Genomic DNA, 23,703 nt, shown 5'->3' on the forward strand with positions numbered 1-23,703 from the left:
AGCTTACTTTCTTAACTGGACAGCACCATTCAAGGTTTTTTTCCTCCTAATATTGAGTCTTGTAGTTATTCAGTTGCTGGAAGTTTTTTTTATGTTGGTTTTCTACCTGGCTGTTGACACTGGGCTAGAGAATAATCCCTTCCCCCAAAATCAGTGTTTTATCTCCTGGCATGTACAACAAAGCATTTGAAAAAAGATATTTCTGTCCCATCTAATGGGATAGTATTGCTCTTTGCTGTGTGTCCACATTGACTATGAGGTTCTAAAGTTGCAGAAATAATCTTGGCCCCCTATCCTCAGGCATATCCCTGTCCTACAAAAATGAAATAGAAATACTCAGAAAAAGGGTTTTTTTGAGTGAGTGAATGTCTTGAGGCCAGGTCAGGTCCCATGATCTGCTTTTATCAGTGAAGGAAATCATTAGCAGGTCCTAGAGGTTTTTTGTCTCTCTGTTGTTGCTCTAAATGACTGGGATACAAATCAGAGAAATTTCATTGAAATGCCATAATTAAAAGATTTTTGTGAGCTGACCATCATAGTTCAGAGATCATGAGAGAGCTTATTCAGTCAGTGAAGATCAGGAAGAGTCCTGAGGGTTCTCACTCAGTTTTAACAATTGTTGGTTGCTTTGGATGCTGGATGTGTTTGCAGGATAACAGCTGTCAGTGCAAATACAAATCTTCAGTTTTTCACTCAGCTTTCACTCACAATATTCCTTTATAGATAACAAGATGTCTCCCATTCATTTTTTAAAGGTAGAGTTTGAAGATGTTGGGAACAGTTTAGATGCTTCTTCATCAGATTTAACCGTAATAAAGGTAAATGGTAGCCAGTTTTTCTTTTCCAACAAAAAACCCATAAAATACACTATATAATACTGTATGTGTATACAGTGGTGCATTCCTACCCTGCAAAGAAAAGGAGCTAATGTATTTTAATTTACTCATAAAGACAAAAAATTATTTCTCTATCAGGTAATATATGTATATTTTTAATATATATATGTATGTGTGTTCAGGTATGTACCTACATACATACATATATATATATTTCTGAGGTTTGTATCATACTGAGTTTGGTGGTAAATTGGATTCCTTTTATCTGATGTAAATGCCAGCTCAGTGCCTTACAGTGTGTTTAACTTCCATTAAAAATGTGCATGTCCCATGGTGAGAAGGAAGCTGGAGCTGTCTGTTCCTGAAATGCTGCCTGGTTTCCAGATCACACCTGGTAGGTTTACAGCATCAGCTCCAAGTGAAATTGATGTTTCTGTTGGTCCTGTTTTCAGAAAAGAGACTTCAAAAAACACAGTGTAGAGAAGGGTAACTTGAAGATAAGCTTTCCTCTGTGCTACTTCCATTTATTGATTTATTTACCTCTGTGAGTATTTCAGTATGTTTTATCAGGTGGCTGAATTTGAGAGGTGTAAAATTTTCATAAAACTTCAGACTTCATAAAACTTTGAGTATGTTAAAAACTCATCTTAAATCTTGTTCTTTTGAAATTTGTTTGAAGTTCAATGTTTTCAAAGCTGAAATAGGCTAAATTATAGTAATGCTTTCACTAAATACTCTCCTTTAATGGGTGTTTAAGAAATGTCATTCAGAACAGCATCTTGCTTATGAAATAGTGATATTTCTCCTTTTTAAAATCTTTTTCACTACAGGAACTTGAAGAGTTACCTTTGGAGCCAGGTACTGTTTGTTTTTGTTTGGTTACTTTGATTTTTTTAAAATGAAAAAAAAAACCAATCCTGGGCATTTAAACAGTTTCATTCTTCATTTAGGCTTTTTGCATCCCTGTTTGGTTTTTTTTGGTTCTTTCTTTTAATGCATTACTGTAGTGTACGTTATTATGGTGGAAAATCCAGGTCATGCAGGGTCATAGAGATTGGAAACCCAGTCATATCACCAGATCTGTGAAGAACAACACTTGGAAAACGTGATTAATGCCATGAAATGGTTCTTTAGAACTGTTACTGCAGAGTGGAGTTATGGAACGAGCCTTAAAGATGTCAAGGTTCTGAAAACAGATCTTGTGATATCACACTGTACAATAGTTCTGTGAATAAATATAAATAAAGGAGTGTAGGCAGTGCAAAGCTCTGGTGCAAAACAGGAATTAAAGAGACTGGACTTCAGAAGAAGGAACACGCTGCTGTCACAGAAATTTGCTACAGATCCCACTCTCTTTCTGGACTGCATGGACACTCAGAACCATCAGAAGATGCCCATTTCTCATGTTGGACTGTCTCTGCTTAAAGAACTTCACAGAAATTTGGAAAATTGAACTCTCAGTGCCTTGATACGTTCAGTTAAGCATCTCGGACTCTGGAAGCTAACTAGAGAAGAAACAGAGCTGAACGATTTGCTGAAGAATATGAAGGCTGAGCCTGAAGTTTTTTTGTAAAATCTGTGGGGGCATTTTTCTTGCCTGTTGAGGTGCTAGGGCTGATTTGGCAGGGTGTGAGAGAGCAGTTAGCGTGGTAGGCGTAACACTGTGTACACTAGGGTTTTCCAATCTCTGTGTAGCTTAGCAGTTCTCTTGGTGTTAGTGTGGCAGCCATGCCAGTTCCACATTTGTGATTGCTGTATTTCCCTGGTGATTAAATCTTGTGCCATTCTATTCCTGTTAAATCCGTAGAAAATGAGAAAATACTCGACATTTTGGGGGAAACTTGTAAATCTGAGCTACTTAACGAAGAACCCGCGGAAGCGGAGCGGCCGCGTGCGCAGGAAGCCAGTAACGCGGGGCCAGGCAAGAGGCTGGCTGAGGAAGAGGACGCTCTCGCTGCCGCTCAGCTGGAGGAAGATGCTTTAGCTTTGGACAGCAAATCGGCCCAAGCTTTGGCAAGGAAGGAAGCAAAGCGTTTAGTGGTAGCAAAAGGGGAGACAAGTGAACAGAGCCCCGAGGAAGAGGCCCCGGACTCTGAAGGTGTAGTGGTAGAGACCCTAAGCGATCAGAGTAGCAAACGCTCCCAAGGCCTGGAAGCCTCTAGTGGGGAGGCAGCGGAGAAAGGCGCAGGTGCCGAAGCCAGAGATAGCAAAGAAGATGGCAAGAGAGCAGAAGACAAAGCTAATTCTGAGGAATCTTCCCCTGCCACTAAAGAGTCCTCAGCCAGTGAGGGCGGTGATCAGAAAAAGAGGTTTGTTTTTTCTCCGTTCTAGACCAGATGCTATCTTTTATCATTGGTCCTTAAGTGATGCGAATAAGCTGTTTCCTTCAATTGGCCTCCGAGACTGATGAAATTGTAGCCTATTCCTAAAGGTCTCTTTTATTTCTCCATGTGTAGATTTTTTTTTTTCTTAAAAACAGTGGGTTTGATTTCTTTCCTTCCTCAACCTTCAAAGGTTGTTTTCCCCAAATTACTCTTATTTCTGTCATCTGCAAAACAGAATTGTCCGTTTAGGGGTACAAATCCCTATTTCCTGTCACTCTTCTCGAAATTTGCCAATAATAGTGTTTATATTGGAACTAATTTACTGGTAGGTATCCAATTTTAGTTGTACTGTTTAGTATTAATGTTCTTTTTGTATATGATCTCTTGAATAATGGTAGTGTTTTGTCTTTAGCCCTGTTGAAGACAAAGATACAAAGGCTGTCGCAAAAGATGAAAAAGGTGGGTTTATGTTTGGGCTTTTTTGGGTTTTTTTTACATATAAAGGAGTAAAAAATGGGACTGTTAATTCAGTGAATCCTCCATGCAGTTGTAACACATCCATTCAAAATCTAACTTTACTATCTGTTCCTTGTAACTTCTGTAACATTATTAATAAACAGTTATGGTTTGTTTTAAATAAGTATTTTCTGTGAGTAACATTTGATACTTTGTAGGTCTCCTAAAAGTGGTTGAAGTACAGGACGAAAATCTGTAGCTACAAACTCAATAAGTCTGTTCAAATGCACATGAACCAAGAATTTCAGATGTTCATTTTTGTAGGCTGCAGTTTGTAGCCAGCAAATTGATTCTAAGAATGAATGGAAGATGTAGAATTAAAATTGCAGTGGAAGAGTTTTATGAAGGAAAAATGTGAGGGGGTTTAGAACTCTTAATTTTGCACTTCTGCATTTGTGTTTTACATGGTCTTTTGTGTTTGGCTTTTTTTTTTTTGTACCCCAGGCCGTGCTGGGAGTAGTTCTGGCAGAAATTTGTGGGTTAGTGGACTTTCCTCCTCTACCAGAGCTACAGACTTGAAAAATCTTTTCAGCAAGTATGGAAAGGTAGGTAGTGGTATGTAAATTAACAAACCATTTGGTCAGTTGAAAAGGCTGACCTTAAATGTAGCTCTTACTTTCTCTAATGAATAACTGGGCAGACTGAATTCTTAAGTTTGTCATGTAGTAGTGTAATTACATCTTAAGTATCCAGCAATGCTGTTTTGAACTATTCCATTTCAAGGGGTATTTCTGGAGGAATCCAGTCTTTGAGGGCAGAATTCCACTTGTTTTACAGTGCCTGCTTGGGTACAAGAGCAGAAATTATGAAAGGGAACTCTGACTGTGATCTCCCCTTCTGCAAATACTTCTCTGAATGTAATATTAAATGTTTATGTCACTAAGTGCTGCTGCCTGTCAGAGATTGTCATCTGTGGGTTCAGATGCCCTGTAGAGAAAGAGAAAGTGGTAGTAGTTTTGTTTATTCAATTTTATTTAGGTTTTTCCAATCCCACTCTCCCTTCTCTATATACAATCTGCCTGAAGCTCCTGACCTGCTCAGCAATTTGAAGATGAATTTTCTGAATTCCATTATTGAAGATATCTCTGCTTCTGACAGGGAATTGATTGAACCAGATGGCTTTTAAAATTCCTTTCTCATCCCAACTATTCTAAAAAACAATGATTAAGTTAGAATTTATTTAGTGACAGCCCAGCAAACACAGACTATTTTGTTTTTTTTCCCCAAGGTGGTTGGTGCAAAAGTGGTGACGAACGCTCGCAGTCCCGGCGCTCGCTGCTACGGCTTTGTGACAATGTCAACATCTGAGGAGGCCACCAAGTGCATTAATCACCTCCACAGAACAGAGCTGCATGGTAAAATGATTTCTGTGGAAAAGGTAAGGGACAGCTATTTCATGGCAATGTAAATGAAAATAAAAGCATGCCATTTTAATCTCTGTCTCTGACTGTGTAATTATTTCTGGTTGAATTTCTAGGCCAAAAATGAACCAGCAGGAAAAAAGCCTTCAGAGAAAAAGGAAGGTGAAACAAGGAAGGAAAAAGACAGGCACCATTCTGCAGAGTCCAAATCTGAGAAGTAAAGTGTTGTTTTCTGGTTTTTTTTATACTTAAAGGCCACTCATTTCAAACACAGACAGTTGATCAAATTGAACAGTAATTGGAATAAATCTTGATTTGATGTTTCATCTTGTATTTGAAATAGGAATAATGCTTGGAAAGCTGATGTTTTACAGTGGTAAAGGCATCTAAACTGGCCTTCTGTTCAGAAATACAAAGCTCTTTAATGTTAGTATAAAAACTTGATAGCTGTATCAGGAGATACTAAATCAAATTATTTGTAGATAAACCACATTTTACCAGTTGTTTGTCCTTTGATTTGCCTCTGTCTTGGATTCTGACTGACAAATATTTCTAGGGTTTAGTCTTTCTGGTAGACTGACTGTGTGGTTAGTGGGTGATACTTCCAACATTGGTTTTTCAAGTAGTTTGTTGCTTTTCAAAGAAGCATTTTGATTTCCTGCTTTTTTGTAGGTCTGTTGGTATTAAGAAGGAGGAGAAGATCGACAAAAAAGATGATGCTAAGAAATCAGAAAAAGATGAAAAAGAAGGAAAAGAAAAGGATGAACAAAAGACTGGATCTTCTGATAGATCCAGGGCAAGCAAATCAGGTGATGCTGGCTGTCTTTCAGAAATGTTTTCAAGGATACTTTTATATTATTAGATGTGATTGATCAGTGAAAAGAAGCTTACTTAATAAAACTCACACAAACATCAGAAAACACCTTGAAAATTTTGACTTCAGTTTCTAATAACTTACAACAGAGTTTCCATAATTTTTATGGAACTGTCACTGGGTTTAGACCTAACACTGTGTGTGGTTCTGTGTCCTTTTTTTAGGCTCTTTTTTTTTTTTTAACTATGGCAAAGGATGTATTTTGTGGACAGGATAATTAAATTTGTGTTCTTAACAGCTGTCATCCCTGCCAGAAAACACTGCTGTAATTTTGTGATAAATTTACTGCCTTCATCCTCAAGTTGGCCAAATCTTGGCAAGCTATTTAAATCATAAATAAGTTCCATATGTTACTAAAACCTCATTAAAATAACTTTTTAGTATCTTCACAGTTTTGAATCTTGCAAGAATTGTTGAGTGCCTTTTGTTCCATTTATTTTTGGCTCTGTTTTGTTTTCTAGCAAGTCGAGGAACTGAAAGGACAGTGGTAATGGATAAATCTAAAGGAGAGCCAGTTATTAGTGTGAAAACTTCTGCATCAAAAGAGAGGGTAAGGCCAACTTCACAGAAGCTTTTGTGTAAAAACAGGTGTCAAAAAGATTTATGTGCTCAGAGGTGAAGGTATTGCTATAATTATCCTTTTATCAGTTTCTGGAAAGCATCAGGGTGTTAATGATGTGGCAGAGGGGAAATGCTTCTGTTTCACCTTTTTTATATTTTTTCACTGCTGACCTAGTGGAAAAAGTCGAGTTGCAATGTGAAAATGGTGTTAGGGTGATGTGTTCCCCTGAGCTTGGAATGTTACTGATGTGTGTTGTTTGAAATCAGTGTAAGTGAGGTTGTGTTCCCTTAGCATTTATTTGTAATATTTAGAAATTCTGATCAAATTTGGGATACTTTACCCTGGAATTCCACTGTTGTTTTCCTCTGGGGGAGGCGTGGTAACCTCTAGGGGAGGTATTTGCCTAGGAGTTTTAACTGGAAATGCACCACGTTCAGCTCATGCATTGTTCTGATTCTTCTCAGAGCACAAAGAGCCAGGACCGTAAATCAGAGAGCAAAGAGAAACAGGACATTTTATCATTTGATAAAATCAAGGAGCAGCGGGAACGGGAGCGGCAGAGGCAGAGGGAGAGAGAAATCAGGGAAACGGAGAGGCGCCGGTGAGTTCAGTTCACTCTAAACTTCACATGGCTTTTTTTACTCCTTTACCTGTTCTGTGTTTTGAACAGGCTGCAAAGCAGTGCTGTGCTGAGCCTCCAGCAGTGATAGCTCAGATTGATTTCATACTGATTACTGCTAGAATAGACAATGCCAAGTGATAGAGGATCTTACTGCTGAGATCAGTGTTCTCATGAGACTTCTGTAGGTGCTTTCAGGCTTTGTGTTCCACTTGACTGGATTTGAATTTTCTTGATTTTTCTCCCCCCCTGAAGTTTGTAAATACTTTTTGTATGTCGGATTTTGTCTTAGCATGTGCTGTGTTCTCTGAAAGCTTTTTCAGATCTGAATTAAGAGTAGATAATGTGTTATTTATGCAAAATTCTTACCTTTGCTTCTGTCATTTGTACAGAGCTTTTTGTTTACCCCTAAGCTGTTGAGAAGAAGGGAGGGAACATAGAAACTTTTTTTATAGAAAGACAAAACCAAACAAAAAACCCCATTTAAAACAGAAATAGTAAAGTTTGGAGTCTCAAATAAACCAAAGTATCTCTTTGAAATTAGCGAGAGAGAGCGGCGGGACCGGGAGCAGCGCCTTGCAGCCATCCACGAGCGGGATGAGAGACAGAGGCTGCAGAGGGAGCGGGAGCGGCTGGAGTTCCAGCGGCAGCGCCTGGACAGGGAGCGCTTGGAGAGGGAGAGGCTGGAGAGGGAGAGGATGCACATCGAGCAGGAGAGGAGGAGGGAACAGGAGAGAATCCAGAGGGAGAGGGAGGAGCTACGGCGGCAGCAGGAGCAGCTGCGCTACGAGCAGGAGAGGAGATCTGCCATGAGGAGGCCTTATGATCCTGACAGCAGGTGAGCAGCAGGTGGGGCTCCAGAGCCCTCAGCACATCCCCTTTGGGAGCCTCTGGAAATGGGGACACTCTGGGTAAGGCAGTCATGGGAGCTCACAGCTGAAAAACTCTTCATGTGCTGCTTTTAACACTAATGGCAGTTTGAAGAAAAGCAAATGTTGTGGTTGTACACTTGTAAACACTGATCTGGTCTACTCTTATTTCCTGAAGAGTAGCTGTGCGTCTCAACTCTCAGTGGTGGTGGGAAAGAGACTCATTCTCTTCTCACATCAGCACATGCTGAAATTAAACTGGTTTTAGTAAACCAAATTTTCTCCGAAACCAAAATGCAACTCTTGCTAAACACACTTACTGGGTTGAATGAGGTTTGGGAGGGCAGGAAGGGGAGGTGGCTGTGGGTGGCAGCTGATGTGCCCCTGTGCAGGCGGGATGAGCCCTACTGGCCCGAGGCCAAGCGGCTGGCGCTGGACGAGCGCTACCACTCGGACTTCGGGCGCCAGGATCGATTCCACGACTTCGACCACAGGGAGCGCGGCCGCTACCAGGATCACTGCTTGGACAGGTGAGCCTGCCACTGCTGCTGCTCCTCCTGTGTCCTCAGGGAAATTTGGGGTCTTTGTGTGGCTTGGGTGGTGTCAGCAGAGTAAGAGGAATCACTCTTGTGTATTTCTCGTGTCTGATTTCACACCTGCTTGCAGTCCTTTGTTTCTGTGGGTTAGGGATATACCAGAAAGGGGCTACATAAAGATTATAAGCCAAATCCTAATGTAGTTTGCCATGATGCTGATTGAACAGCTTCTGTCAGGATGTATGGAAGCCTGCTTTGTGAACCCCTAAGATTCAGCCATTTCCTTTTGCTTTAAAACTTTTCCTATTTTCATCCTTGCAGCCTGGCTAATACAGGTTTTTAGTGCCATAGGTTGGAAAAATATTTTCTGCTTGGTACCATTGAGACTTCTGGTTGCTCTCAAAGGATGTCTGGTGAAAATTGTGCCATTTGTTTTTGCTTGTAACTCATTTCTGACACTGGTAGGTTCACTCAGTATTCTCCCTTGCTATCACTGAGTACCTGGCCACCCTCAGTGGTGCCTTTTTTACCCATGTTACAGTGATAGGTGTTGATTTGATCTCTTCACACAATGAAACAGGAACTCTTTTGAGTTATCTTGCCACTGAACATTAGCATCCAGATTTATATCCTAATGGAGATTAACTTGCCATGTGTTATTTCATGCAGACACTGGGATGACAATTACTGTATTGATTTAACTGAAACTTTTCTTTTTTGTTCCAGGAGAGACTGTAGCAGGGGAATTCCAGAGCGAGACGGGCAGGTACGTTACAGCCAAGTTACTGCTTTAGTTATAAACCAAAACAAGCTGACCCAAAAGCAGAAAGGACACAGTGTGCACACAGCACGAACACAGTTGTTTCAGCTGAGATGTTTAAGCAGAACTAATTTTGTGTGCTAATTAACATAAAAGTCAGTATTAGGTTACCTGCTTGCTGGGGTGGTAGCCTCAGATCCAGGCAAGGGGGAACCTGTGAGCGATGGGAGCATCTTTGCAGGCTGGTATGTGGCAGTAAAAGCTTTTTGTTTGACCATCCTAGGTGGTAAGAGAGAGCTGCTGTACTTTTCTGGCAAGGGATGCCTTCTCTCACATTTATTTACTTAAAACAACAGGTGCTAGAATGAAACAAGACTCTAAAAGACAGGTGTGCATATCAATGGGATTCAAAATTTTTCATTTCTGAAGAGATGTAGAAAGTAGGCAGATATTCTATGTAAAAATTAAAAATCTGAAGCCAAGAATGTAAGCCTTCCCAAAGAAAGAAGATCTCTCCCACCAGTGAACAGCCTGGAATCAATGTCAATAAACAAAACAAATGCCTGGAGTGAACCATGCCCAGCAATACAACATGTAAAAAACGAGACAGATTTTTCTGACAGCTCCTACCACCCAAAAAGCCAGATTTTGGCAATGCTAGGAGAGAACCTGTGCTGTTTTTTGTCACAGCTGTGTCCTGCTTGCCTTGCAGCACTACCCTGACGAGCGGCACGGGGGCCCCGAGCGGCACTCGCGGGACTGGGGCGGCTACGGCTCCGACAGGAGGATGAGTGAGGGCAGAGGGATCCCCCCACAAACCCGGTTAGTGCCTGCCACAGCAGGGAACTCGCTGGGGGCTCCTCACATCTCCTCACTGAACCTTTGGAGGGTGACAGCAGAAGCAGCTTGACAAGTGTGAATCCTCTCTCCAGATCTTTGAGCATCTGGAGGAGCAGGGAATTGCCACGTGCCTCGGGAGAGTGAAGCTCTGTAGTGAGTAAAGAGCTGCTCAGTTAGCTCAGCTCCTGACTCTGGTTCTCCTGTAAATAACCTCCATTGCTGCAAATGAGATTTACAGATGTCCCAGTACAGCTTGTACAGGTCTCATTCATGGCTAGTGGTCAGGTTTTAAAGGAAATTGAGTGAGAAGTCTCTGCAGTGGTGGGGATAGAGAACTTGGACTCACCTGGAATCATAGTGGTTTCTCTTTAAACCAGTTAATCAAGCTAGTCATATTCCAGCTGCATAATTCTTAGCCAGAGAAGTGGCAGCCAATGAATTGATCCATGCCCAGGTATTTCAGTCCATTGCAATATCCATGATGTCTCTGGATCAGAAAAGACAAGTTTTGTCGTGTGAACGGTGCTGTTCAGCAAGTGTCTGTCATTGTTTCTCTTTGACCAGTTCTGATTGCAGTGGTTGGGTGGCTACAGCTGCAGCTTGATTAACCATTTAACACACTTTGGCATGGGGTATGGTGTTTGGCTTTACCCTGTGCTGCTCAGTGGGTAGGGGACATACCTAGAAGATGTTCTTTTATTTTTTTAAGAGATGGACGTGACTGGGGAGATCATGGTCGAAAGTTAGAGGGGCATCAAGATCGTACATGGCAGGGAAATGTGGATGGAGGAGTGATGGGACGGGATCATGAGAGATGGCAAGGTACACTTGCTGCTTACCAGTGTGATTGTGGTTTTCTTTCTGTCAATTACTGCTGCTGAACCTTCTAGTGGTAGTTAAATTACTGAGAAAGCAAATGAAATTCTGGGAACAAGGTGACACTTTAATTAGGGAAACACAAAAACCTCTATTTTTCTTCTTTTTTTTTTTTTGTTTTTTCCCCCCTCTTTTTTCTGTTTCTGAACTAGGTGGTGATAGAAACATGCCTGGTCAGTCAGGACCAGGCCATGGACTAACTCGAGGAGGAACATCAGGGTAAGAAACAATAAGTGAATGAAAGCATCACCTTTCTGAGTGCGAGTGCGGGCGTGTCCAACGTGTGGCTCGTTGCAGGCGCGGCGGGTTCGCCGCGGGCCAGGGCGCGGCTCTGCAGAGCTCAGCGCTGCCCGCGCCCTTCGCCGCCCCCGGCAGGACCAACCGGCTGAGCGAGCCGCGCTTCAGCCGCCGCTACTGAGCCTCCCAGTGCTCCCAGTGCTCCCAGTGCTCCCAGTGCTCCCAGTGCCGCCCCGCGCTGGCTGTGAGTTCTGTCCACCAGGGTCACCTTCAGCTGTGATTCTAAAAAAATATAGCGAAACTGCTGCTGCACTGTAGCCAAATACTGTGTCAACTTGGTTTGAGGTTTGTTCGTTTTGGTTTTGGGTTTGTTTTTTTTTTTTTCTGTTTGTAATGAACATGGTGTTGGTTAAACATCACTTTTAAGTTTCTGTAAGTGAAACATTCCATTTTTCAGAAATAATAAAATCGGTTTATGGCTACTATTTTCTTGTTTCTGGAATCTTTGGTAAGCTCATGGGAGGTTTAAAAGTCATTAAAGAGACAATCTGCTTTTAGCACTGTGAGATTTGAAGAGCACTGATAGATCTGTGACAGATCTGCCTGTCTTTAATTATTTCCTTTGTGCCATCAAGTTTAAATATTCTTTCTACATTTCCCTTTTAGTTTTCTGTCATTACAGCAGTAGAAGGAAAGCTGGGAGAAAGGGAAAAGGAGAGAGAAGAGGAAGAAGGAAGGAGGCCTGAAAAGTAGGAACTAGTTCAGTCTAAGGGTCAGTGCTCACCTTGTTCACCTCCCTCTGATGCTGATAACCTGCTCTGCTCATTGCTTTGTATCTTCAGCATAAAAACCTAAAAGCCAAACAATAAAATACTCCCAGGGTCAGAAGTCACAGCACCACAGATACCTGAGGGCCACAGATGGGGCAGGAATTGCAGAGGGGGGGATGCTGAGGGAAAGGAGGATGCAGGAGAGACCAAGAACAGGTCCCTGGGCTGTGCTCACAGGTTTGGGTGATGTCCCAATGGTGGAGCCCCTCAGGCACAAATTTTAATTTCTCCTTTCCTTGTGGACCATCTTTCTTGCTTCCTTGCACCTCTGGCTTCCTGCCCTATGTTTTAATTCCTCCGTTTAAAGCTTCTTATTCTTACACATACTGGAAAATAATTTATATAATAACTGAGAGTTATTTCCAAATAACCCTCTTTATCTACTGTACTACACACAGAATTTTAGAAGGAATTCTGAATACAGATACACATAGTTCTTGAACATGCAAATATAACTTTTATATAAAAATTAAGCATAAAGGCATTGAAAATGTAAGAAAATAGGTTCTAAAAGGAGGAAATAGAGGATTCTGTCTTTTTTTCCTGTCTAACCAATTTCGGCTGAGATTTTGGATCGGTTTAAGTCACTGCTGCCGCCTGGTGGTGAGGGTGAGGAACTGCAGAGTTCTGAGGGCTCGTTGGTGCTCCCTGCTGGGTAAAGGTGGCACTGCAGGGACACAGGCGCAGTGACACTGGGGACTCATCAGTGTCCCCGGTACAGTGACACTGGGGACTCATTGCTGTCCCTGGTACAGTGACACTGGGGACTCATTGCTGTCCCTGGTACAGTGACATTGGGGACTCATCAGTGTCCCCGGTACAGTGACACTGGGGACTCATTGCTGTCCCTGGTACAGTGACATTGGGGACTCATTGCTGTCCCTGGTACAGTGACATTGGGGACTCATTGCTGTCACTGGTACAGTGACACTGGGGACTCATTGCTGTCCCTGGTACAGTGACATTGGGGACTCATCAGTGTCCCCGGTACAGTGACACTGGGGACTCATTGCTGTCCCCGGTACAGTGACACTGGGGACTCATTGCTGTCCCTGGTACAGTGACATTGGGGGCTCATCAGTGTCCCTGGTACAGTGACACTGGGGACTCATTGCTGTCCCTGGTACAGTGACATTGGGGGCTCATCAGTGTCCCCAGCACAGTGACACTGGGGACTCATTGCTGTCCCTGGTACAGTGACACTGGGGACTCATTGCTGTCACTGGTACAGTGACACTGGGGACTCATCAGCGTCCCTGGTACAGTGACACTGGGGACTCATCAGTGTCCCCAGCACAGTGACACTGGGGACTCATTGCTGTCCCTGGTACAGTGACATTGGGGACTCATCAGTGTCCCCAGCAGTGACATTGGGGACTCATCAGTGTCCCTGGTACAGTGACACTGGGGACTCATTGCTGTCCCTGGTACAGTGACATTGGGGACTCATCAGTGTCCCTGGTACAGTGACATTGGGGGCTCATCAGTGTCCCCAGCACAGTGACACTGGGGACTCATTGCTGTCCCTGGTACAGTGACACTGGGGACTCATTGCTGTCCCCTGGTGCAGTGACACTGGGGACTCATCAGTGTCCCCAGCACAGTGACATCAAGGACTCCCTGCAGTCCCCTACCATTTATAAATGGATCTAGAAACAAGAACTGAGTGCATGCAGTGTCCACCAAAACCCATCTGCACTCCTGGTGTGAGGCAGGAGGGAGTCCCAGGAGCTGAAGTCACCAATGTGGTTATTCCATAAGGGATCCCAGCAGTGTCTGACATCCACAACTTGACAGAACAACTCTTGAAAACAGCACAAAGAAAGTTTGTTTGCTGAAATCAAACAGGATTCCACGCAGGAAAAAGTGTGGGGTTGGTTTGTGGTTTTTTTATTCCAATCAATTTCTAGAGGTCTAACATTTTAAAAAGCAACATAAAAAAGCTGGGTGCCCCTTGGCTATCCTCACACTGTGAGTGTATCACCTGTCACTCCAGGGTTAACAAATTTGTTTCACTGTCCTGGAACATCACCACAAAGAGATTTCAGAATTATTTTTACCAGCTCACAGCACGACCCAGAAATTTAAGCCTTGGAAAAACAAATTTTTCCCTTTATTTATATTGCACCTGTTTCACAAAGAGCTACATGGCAGAAGTTCCTTCTGCTGCAAAAATGCTGCATCAGAAAAAAATGGGTTTGAACACAGATGAGAAAGGAAAACTGAGCTTTGGAAATCATCATGAGTTGACCCCAGAATACCAACACTATTTTTACAAATCACTGTCCACTTACAAAGCCTGTCTTGCCTCAATTTTATTTAGCATTCAGTTATTTAAAATCCACAAGCATTTTACCAGATGATAAAGATACTCTTACCACCACTGGGTGCTAAAATTGAACCTGCAGGGGGAATATTTTTAAACTCTCTTCAAAGAGCACCAAACACTGTTTGGAACTACCAACAGAACACCCACGTGGAGTAGGGAGAGATTGGTTTTCTTATTCCCACAACTACCCAGGACTGCTTGGGGAAGAATTTTTTCAATGTTGTGATGCATTTATGTGTAAAAAACACGTAGTGGAAATCAAAATATCTCAGGGGAGTCCAGTGCCTGTGTTCTAACCCTGCTCACAGCATTTCTGTGTGAGGCATCACCACAGCAAAACATCCACCCAGCTCCTCACTGTGACACTCCCAATGCTTCCTGCAAGGAATAAACCCCAAGCAGCCCCCTTGGCTTTGATTTAATAACAGGGTCACTGTACACAATGGTGTGGACTTTGCCCTCTTTATTCCAGTGTTTCTGCACTTTCTACAGACCTGTGTACACAGTCAAACACACCACTCATTACAAACCAGCTTAAAACAAACATCTCCCTTGGCCAAACAGAAATCTTGCAGAGGTCCAAGATTAAAATGTTTCTTACAGGGGTGCCAGGAAGTTCCTTTCCCTGAATGTGGAAAATATTGTTTAAGGACTGGGATTTGAGATCCAGCAAATCCACCCCAGGTAACCAACTCAGCCAACTATTTGAATTACACCTGGTGCCACAGCCAGGCATCCCTGCTGCCCACAGAGCAGCAGCAGCTCCAGGGAACAGATTCACTCCTGAGCCATAAATGGACCCATTATCCTCATGGGATATCCTCATTTTGGGCCAGTCCCTGCAAGCACAGTTTTGTTTCAGAGCCAGGAGTGAAGCCACAGACCCAGACTGGAATTTGGGAGAGTTCTGAACAGGAAACTCTCACCTGCTGCCAAGACTACAGAAAAAGCTGAGCTTAAATCCTGCCAAAGGCAAGCTTACTCTGAAAACACTTGCCAGAAAAGGTTTGGTTATGTTCTTTAAAAGGAAACAAATCTCATCATATTTAATAAAGCCTCTGATCTGGTTTTAACTCTGTAGCAGGTGAGGTTGTAGGAACATGGCACAGCAGAGGATGGACAGGTGAACTCAGAGTATGCCTGGGTATCTCTGGGGCCCCCACTGCCACTTTTTTCTGGTATTTTACCCCCTGTGATGTGGAGAAAGTAATTTCCATTTTCCAAAAGGGAAACTGAGGCACAGAGACCACAGTTCAGAGTTTGTAGGAATTTAACAGGTCACAGCCAATTCCCTTTGAAAGCAGCTGGAGAACTGCAGCCCCTCTTGAAAATCTCAGCCTGAATCTCTCATCCTCACATCAGTCTCTTGCAGAGTCAGCACCTAATCCAAATCCAGAGTCCACCAAATCCTTGTTACTTGTAGGTAAAAGCATTGAAATGTTGGGAAGTGAGACCTAGAAATAAACATTTGGCACTTTCCTCTTAAAAAGAATTATACATACATTAATATTGGAACAGGCAAAAGAAATTCAATCTGAAGGAAAGATTTCCTCATAACCTTGTTCACCTGGGTTAGGGACAGATTTATTCAGATTTTCTACCAAAAGCCCAAGTTCTCAGCCTGACCAAACAGATTGAACTCCCACACACAGCAGCAGCATTTTTAACCCATCTCTGCATTTTCAGAAGGACCATTTCCTCTTTTGGACTCTCTGGTGGAAGGCTGTTCATGTTAACTACCAACCCAGCAGCCAAAAGAATAAGATCAGCTTGATTTTGCACTTAAAAATAAATTCTTTATTATCCAGAAAGGAGCCAAATCATCATCTCACATCATGGAAATGGTCATTTGTAAAGCAATAAATAAGAAGAGTGTTCTTTGCCACACCCTGAATTCTGTCACTGCTGTCTGGTACCTCTCTGGTTAAAAGCATAAAACTTATGCTGTCAAAATCTCACTGTACAACAGTCTGGGAAGGAAGGAAGGAAGGAAAGAAGGCCCCTAAAATCTTTTGCTAAAGCAATGATAGAAAAATCTGATTCAGTGAAACCCAAGTTCCAAGTTGGGTTTCACTTCATTCCAAGGAATTTCATTCAAAGGAATGAAAGCCAAGTTTCATCCCTTCCATGCACAAATGCAGCACCTGACACACACAATCACCTTGTCTAGAATTTATACTGAATCAGTTCTTAACCATAAATTATCTATTTACTGCTGCTTCTAACAATTTTTCTTTAATTTCCTATTTGAGCTGGGGGAGTTGCAGGAACAGCACAGGATACAAAATTTAACTTCTTCCAGCAGGAAGTGGAAATCAGGCTAAATCCACACAGCTACTCCAACAGCAGTAATTAAGAAATTTAAAAAACCCAAACAATTAAGGGCTAAAAAGAATAAAGAAACAGATAATGATTATTCAAATCAATGCATTCAAAATATGTGACTCATAAGAGAGCATAACTTATGCATAAAACTGAGAACAAAACACCTTTTTCACCTTTCAATTTCTAAAGCAACAAAACAGTTTTGAAAGAACAGGTGTGAAGCAAGTAAAAAAATAAAATCATATTATTCCAAACACTTTTATTTGTGAAGGAGTTTCCTGCATGGCCAAGGGATTGCAATGTCTGGAGTTACAGGACTACATGATTCAGAAAACAATGATGATTTAAATGAATTTGGCTGTTCTCTGCCTTGACCAGTGATTGGAGAAACGTGTTTTTCTGTGCCTGAAGCAGTTCTGGGAGAGATCAATCTCAGATAAATCAGAAACAATTCTGGTTTTCATCCAGGACTGAAGGCAGAGGCACAAAGTTGTGAATATCCACAAAAGTTCCACAGATGCTGGAGATGAACTCGAGTTTACCTGCCTGCAGCCAATCCTGATAAGCACAAGTACCCCTTGCTTTCACTTCTTCCTGAAAGCTTCATTAAAAGTATCATTGAACCATTATTAGAGAACAAGTGAAAGGTGACATTACCAGCATGGAAACAAGATACTGGCCAGAATTCAGCTGCCAAGAGAACAAGGAGCTGGCAGATTCTGACAGGAGCAGTGACAGATGTTCCACTGGGCAGTGACACGTGCACCTCAGCAGGATCTGCTCTGTGGGTTTGGCTCCAGTGTCAGCTGTGGCTGTTCCAGCTTTAAAGCTCTGCCCAGCAGCAGCTGCAGGTCCTGCTCCACTCCCCTCCACAAGCACCTGCCCTGCTGCCAAACCTGCACAGCTCACTGGCTCTGCGAGTCACCCACGTTCCAACAGCTCTCTGCCAACACCGGGGACACCGATACCACAGTCTGCACCTGCCTGCCAGGATCCTAAATATCAAAGCGGTTCAGGCTGTAGGCTGAGGGGTGGCTCTGCCTGCTGTACTGGAAGTGCTCAGTGAGGACGTTGCTGCGGCCGTACTGGAAGTCCCCGAGCTGCCCCAAGGCCGCCAGTCCGTTCGGGGACTTGTCGGGCGCGTTCCGGTGCCGCTCCAGGGTCACCAGGTCCCCGGTAGTGACTGGCAGCAGCTGCTGCTTCTTTGCCTCTTGGTTTGCATCGTATTTGGTCTGGGGAAGGAAGAAAGTGTAAGGGAAATTAATCCACAAACACCAGAGGTTTATGTCCAAAAAGGAGATAGAGGAGTCCTTTTTGCTTTATTCGAATAAAGGGAGAGGCCATGGGGCATTCCCCTGGGATCTCTCAAATTTTTATCCTTTTTATCCTAATTTTCCGGCCGCTTTTCCCTCTCTCTTTCCCCATTGGCTGAGGTACTCGAGAGGCACAGACTTCCCACAACGCCTGACACCTGACATTCCCCTCTAATGTATAACCCTCCCTTTTAATTCTTGTAGAATTCAATTTTCCCCTTCCCCGTTGCTTCTTTCATCTTCTGTTACCCAATTTTATTTACCAGCAAACCAACAGTTTGTTTGTAAAGGCAAATCTCTTTTTCCATTCATCAATCAGTGTAATCCCTCCCATTGTTTATCTCCGGGTGCTAACTTTACCTACTAACAGATCTACAATTTGTTTGTAAAGACAAATGTAACATTCCTCTCAATAGGAAGTTTTGCACAGAATCTGAGATCATTGAGTCCAAGCTGTGCCCCATCCCCACCGTGTCCCCAGCCCAGGCTTTCCTTGGACACCTCCAAACCTCCCTGGGCAGCCCCTGCCAAACCTTTCAAAATCTACTTTCTACCTACTGTAGAACTGTCTGCTGTTTTCTGGGTATGTTAATATATCTAGGTGATATCTTAAGTTATAACATGGTCTGATCTCCCATCCATACACGTCAGGATCACAAAAGGACAATTTCCACTTTACATTTGAGGCCAAGAAAATGTGGAATGGTGAATTCTTGACTTTTCTTCATAGATTTTAAAGTGATGAAACTGCAGACTACATTCCTACAATTTCAACACGCATATCATAAGTAATTTACTTATCAAACATAAAGTTTTAATATTCTAAAAGACAAAACTTTAAATCTTTTTTTTTTACAGCCGCTAATTATGATTACTAATTGGCTTAATTTCTGAGCCAACTAGAAATAAACGTCTGTGCAACTTGTTTTACATCAAAATAACTTCAGCTGAATCAACTTGGTTTTCAAAACAGAAATTCACCTTCAGTGAAGGTAGATTTTCTTAGATATCACCTAAGATATCACCTAGATATATTCACATACCCAGAAAATAGCAGACAGTTCTACAGTCAGATCACTTTTTTTGTTAGTCTTAACATATCAGTGGTTTCTAATAAATCCACTCCTCTCACATGCCAAACAACAAGCTGACCTTTGCTCAAGAGATTTTGTGTTAATTCCCTATCTTCCCTTTTCAAGAAAAGCTCAACATCAAAATTTAATTTTGTGAGAGGCCCAGCAGCTGGTGTGACCCAAGTCCTTCACTCGCTCCTCTGCAATGGAGCCTTGCACCCTCCGTGCTGCCAATTTCTGCTCAAGCATCTCTTTTAATGATACAAAAAAACAATTCAAAGCTGTTTTTCCTGGATGAATAACCCAAGCAGTGCCTCACCTTGTTGTACAAGAAGACCCCCAGGATGGCTGTCATCATGCCCAGGACGTTGGTGCTGGTGACGGGGTTGCGCAGCATGATCAGGGACACGGTGATCACCATGATCCTCTTGGTGGCATTGGCCACGGAGTAGCTGAGGGGGCTGATCAGGTTAAGGATGCTGAAGGCAATGACATTCTGGGCAAAATTACAGAATCCACTGATTATAAGTAGCATCAAGGTCCAGGACCAATGAGACATGGTGCTCTGTGGTAAAGCAAACAGCAGGAGGAAAAAATTATCTGGGGTTTCAGGTAACAACACAAACACAGCCTGAGGCACTCCTTACCTGTCACTGGAGGGAGGAATGTCTGCACTGAGCTTAAAAGAGGCCCCCAAGCAGTTGCTTTATGCAACTCCCAACTCAGAGAAACCAGAGGAGGACATTCCCCACACACCCTGGGAGTGTTTGTTCCTCTCTCCAGCTCCCAGCTCCTGAAATTTCTGCTGTCCCATAAACTGCCTCTCCTAACCCTGATGGGAATTCTCTCAATAAACACTTTGGGAATCGATTTGCAGGTGTTTCACAACACTTCCTTCCACACCAACAAGAACTTCCCTGAAACACTTCAATGTTTTTTGGTTGGCTGCTGGAGTTTGTTGGGTTTTTTTTCTCTTTTCTTTCATAATAGCGAACAGCTCTCCAAATCCAGCACTTACCAAATCATTCTCTACCAAGAAGGAAGAAAGATCCACCAGAACCCAGGTTGGGATCATGAAGAACACAGCGTGGCAGCCGAGGATGTTCAGCAACCGAAGGTGATGAATTCTGGAATCTCTCAACACCTGACAAGAGCCATTATTGAACAGCAGTCAGGAAACAGAAACTGCTTTAGGGGACAGGGAAGTTAGGAAAAGAAGTAAATACTCTTACAGTATTAATTTCCTATTAGGGTGACCAAAGAAAAACTCTCTTAGAAAAACAATGTTTTTTTTGAGTGGTGGCTCTTAGTGTCAACAGGATATTAATAGTAAAAGCTCTACAAAACAGAAACCATTTTGTAACTAAACAGAGCCAAACCACACACTTTAATTTTGTTTCTGTGGTTTCATGGAGTACCCAGTGTTGACAATGACTTGCTCAGCACAAAGGAATGATTTGGTATAAGAAGATGCATTAAAAGCTTTCAATGAACTGTTAAATTTAAGCACTATTGAACTGCCATCAGAAAAAAAAAAAATCTGTGTTGAGGAGTAAAGAAAGAGCTCAGGATAAACTGAGTGTAACAGCTTCAACAGGTAGGAAGAGCTGCAGGGAACACACACACAAAATAACAACCACCCCTCAGGGCCTGTCTGACTGCTAACTAAAACCAATACATTTATGTCATGGAAATGACAGCCTGTCCTGCTGAAGGGCACAGCAGAGACCAGAGCTGGTACCTTCTTCGAGAAGATGTTCTGAAGGGAAAAGCACAGAGTAGCAGCAAGTGCACTGATGAGTCCCCACATGTCAAAGGACAGCTCTGTGACCGTGGCCAGCAGGACACCAGTGATGATGGGGATCAGAGACAGGTACACCTGCAGCAGGGACACAGGGGTTCATTGCATCTGCTAGGAGTTTTCAACTGAGTTTATACATCCTGCTGATTTAGAGATCAACTATTTTATTACTGTAGTTCAAAGAAATTTAAGTCACTGCAGTAGACACTGACAACTCCAGCATCACCCTGGTCATTGCTTAGATATGTTTTACACTCACAATAAAAGAAAACGGGATTTTAAAAATCTGCATAACCCATTTCCAGTCACAAAATCCACCCAAGGCCTGAGCTTTGCTGCTCCCAGCCAGCACAGCACCCCTCAAGCACCACCAAGAAAAGAAACCTCAGCAAACCTGTCCGCACCTTCGTCGTCTGCTTTTCCTTCATGATGATCCGAGACAGCAGAACCACCCAGATGGGCATCGTGGCTTTCACTGGGGACAGGAGAACAGGGCTGGGACAGAGGCCTGGGACAGCTCCACCAACCTCCACAGGGATGGAGCAGGGCTCATCCCAGCCCAGCACAGCCCAGGTGGGGCTCCCTGGCACCATCCTGGACACTGGTACAAACTGGACAAACTGGGACCCCATGCTGGGCACCCACAGGGCACAGAACGGGACACTGTCCCTGGATATGGTGCCAGCACACACTGGGGGTGGGGACACTGCTCTGGGTACCTGTGTGACCACACTGGGCATGGGGACACTGCTCTGGGTACCTGTGTGTGCCACACTGGGCATGGGGACACTGCTCTGGGTACCTGTGTGACCACACTGGGCATGGGGACACTGCTCTGGGCACCCGTGTGAGCACACTGGGCATGGGGACACTGCTCTGGGCACCTGTATGTGCCACACTGGGGGTGGGGACACTGCTCTGGTATTTCAGGGATACCACAGCCGACAGTGGGTACCGGGACACTGCACCAGCTGCCCACTCGAGCACCCAGCGGGTTTCAGGTCACCCCACTGGGCACGAACCCAAGCTGGCCCCTAGGACACCCTCCGGGCACCTCCTTACGAGCACAGCCGGCGCTGGAACATCCCCCCGCACACCCGCAGCGCTCGGGCCTCACCTGTGTGCGCGTAGGACACGGGGACCCTCCAGAGCGAGACGTGCGCGGACACGGAGGCGAAGTACTTGCCGAAGGCGAGCGGGAGGATGTAGCGCGGGTAAGCGCGGGGCGGCAGCTGCGCGGGGCCGGCGGGCGGGACGCGCCAGGCGCGGAGCAGCGGCGGCAGCAGCCCGCACAGCCCCAGGATGTGGAACAGCGAGACGGTGACGGGCCTCGGGAAGCCGCCGAGCAGCAGCTTGTTCACCACGTTCCCGCCGGCGCTCAGCCCGTACCAGGCCAGGCACAGCGCCGACACCCGCGCCCCCTCCCGCAGCGCCGGCCCCCGCCCGCCCCGCGCCGCCCCCGCCCCGGCTCCGGCCCCGGGCCCGGCACCGGCACCGCCCGGAGCCGCCAGCGGCGCCGCCATCGCTCCGCAGCCGCCGCCGAACGTCAGCGCGGCCGCCAGCGCGTCGCTTCCTGGGGCGGGGCGGGCGCGGCGCCGGGGCGGGCGCGGAGCGTCACTTCCTCCGACCCCGGTGCCAGCCCCGGTACCAGCCCCGGTGCTAGCCCCGGTGCTAGCCCCGGTACCAGCCCCGGTACCAGCCCCGGTGCTAGCCTCGGTACCAGCCCCGGTACCAATCCCCGGTGCCAGCCCCGGTACCAGTCCCGGTGCCAGCCCCGAACTGCACCCCGGTTTCAGCCCCGCACGGTCCCCGGTTTCAGCCCCGCACGGTCCCCGGTTTCAGCCCCGCACGGTCCCCGGTTTCAGCCCCGCACTGCCCCGGCACGGGGCGATGGAGCCCAAAGGGTTCCCGAGACCCCGGACGGTGCTCGGGGAGCGGGGCCGCCCCCGGGGCAGCACCGGCCCTTGAGACCGGAGCCAGGGCAGCGGCAGGGCCGGGCCGGAGCGAAGGTCACGGGCTCGCAGACACCGAGACGATCGCTCCCGACCTTTAAAACTAACGCGTAGCGCCCGCTGGGGTAAAGGATGGTGAGTACCTGGCAGGAGGGGCTGCAGAGCCCGGTTCATCCGTGCACCCTGGCAAGAGACATTCCTACAGAATTCATTTGCCCTTAAAAACACGCATTTCAGGTAATGGCGACTCCCCAAAGATTTGCTGATGAGCCATTTCATGTCATCCGTTGACAAGGAAGAAATGGCAGCGTTTTAACTTCAGGTTTTAGGATTAGGAGAAATTTTGCGAGAGAGGTAGGAGAAAGCAGTAGCAGAGAAACTGAGTCATGCACAAATGAGAGTACACAGCAGGTACGCACATGGTAAACTTCATTTGAACTTGTTTACAAAATTGACAAAAAAATATCACCTTGTAAACTTATTCACATTTGTTGGAGCTCACAGAACTGGTTATACTGGCATGCTGAAATAAAGATTGTCAAGCCTCATCTCACCCTGGAGGACACACAAGTGAGTTGACCCCTTACAGCAGCAACAAACTCAGCAATGAACAAGATTTAAAGCTTGCATTGGGAGGGGATTTCTCCAGCAGTTTTTGTACCACCAGGGAAAGGGCTGGGTCTGATTCCTGGTGCTTCCTCAAACAGAGGAGCATCAGCACAGGCAGTTTGGGTGTAATCTGGAAGCTGTGATGAGCTTCAGGCATCGCCTCACCCGGTGCAGTCAAGGGCCATCAATTGCATCAGAAATGGAAGCAGTGGAGAAAAAGATGGAATTTATCAAGTAATACTTCGTCATTTCCTGAAATTT

At 44.8% G+C, this 23,703-nt stretch overlaps 2 protein-coding genes across 3 annotated transcripts in view; one reads left to right on the forward strand and one right to left on the reverse strand.

The window, feature by feature from the left end:
- The window catches only part of LOC306813066 (scaffold attachment factor B1-like), a 15,346-nt gene extending 3,651 nt beyond the window's left edge, over positions 1-11,695 (forward strand). Inside the window, exons 5-21 of one of the 2 annotated variants that reach the window (XM_079328101.1) lie at positions 756-818; positions 1,667-1,694; positions 2,644-3,145; positions 3,573-3,619; positions 4,121-4,221; positions 4,905-5,054; positions 5,154-5,254; positions 5,710-5,846; positions 6,373-6,461; positions 6,938-7,074; positions 7,637-7,930; positions 8,354-8,491; positions 9,224-9,263; positions 9,970-10,079; positions 10,807-10,919; positions 11,126-11,192; positions 11,271-11,415. In XM_079328101.1, the coding sequence (XP_079184227.1) occupies positions 756-818; positions 1,667-1,694; positions 2,644-3,145; positions 3,573-3,619; positions 4,121-4,221; positions 4,905-5,054; positions 5,154-5,254; positions 5,710-5,846; positions 6,373-6,461; positions 6,938-7,074; positions 7,637-7,930; positions 8,354-8,491; positions 9,224-9,263; positions 9,970-10,079; positions 10,807-10,919; positions 11,126-11,192; positions 11,271-11,391 (2,238 nt within the window). In that variant the 3' untranslated portion in view covers positions 11,392-11,415. Of the gene's footprint in view, positions 1-755; positions 819-1,666; positions 1,695-2,643; positions 3,146-3,572; positions 3,620-4,120; positions 4,222-4,904; positions 5,055-5,153; positions 5,255-5,709; positions 5,847-6,372; positions 6,462-6,937; positions 7,075-7,636; positions 7,931-8,353; positions 8,492-9,223; positions 9,264-9,969; positions 10,080-10,806; positions 10,920-11,125; positions 11,193-11,270 lie in introns of both variants that reach the window. The other variant, XR_013776937.1, reaches the window with a different exon arrangement.
- A 5,241-nt stretch (positions 11,696-16,936) lies between these two features.
- On the reverse strand, positions 16,937-22,471 carry SLC35E1 (solute carrier family 35 member E1). Its single transcript, XM_079328339.1, has 6 exons — positions 21,999-22,471; positions 21,286-21,356; positions 20,822-20,959; positions 20,099-20,224; positions 19,400-19,645; positions 16,937-17,926 (listed from the first exon to the last, which is right to left on the reverse strand). Exons 1-6 carry the CDS (start codon positions 22,402-22,404, stop codon positions 17,690-17,692), a joined length of 1,224 nt encoding a protein of 407 aa, XP_079184465.1. The 5' UTR covers positions 22,405-22,471; the 3' UTR covers positions 16,937-17,689.
- Between the last annotated feature and the right edge of the window lie 1,232 nt (positions 22,472-23,703).

The sequence above is a fragment of the Erithacus rubecula genome (genome assembly GCF_903797595.1).
Source record: "Erithacus rubecula genome assembly, chromosome: 28".
NCBI lineage: Eukaryota > Metazoa > Chordata > Aves > Passeriformes > Muscicapidae > Erithacus > Erithacus rubecula.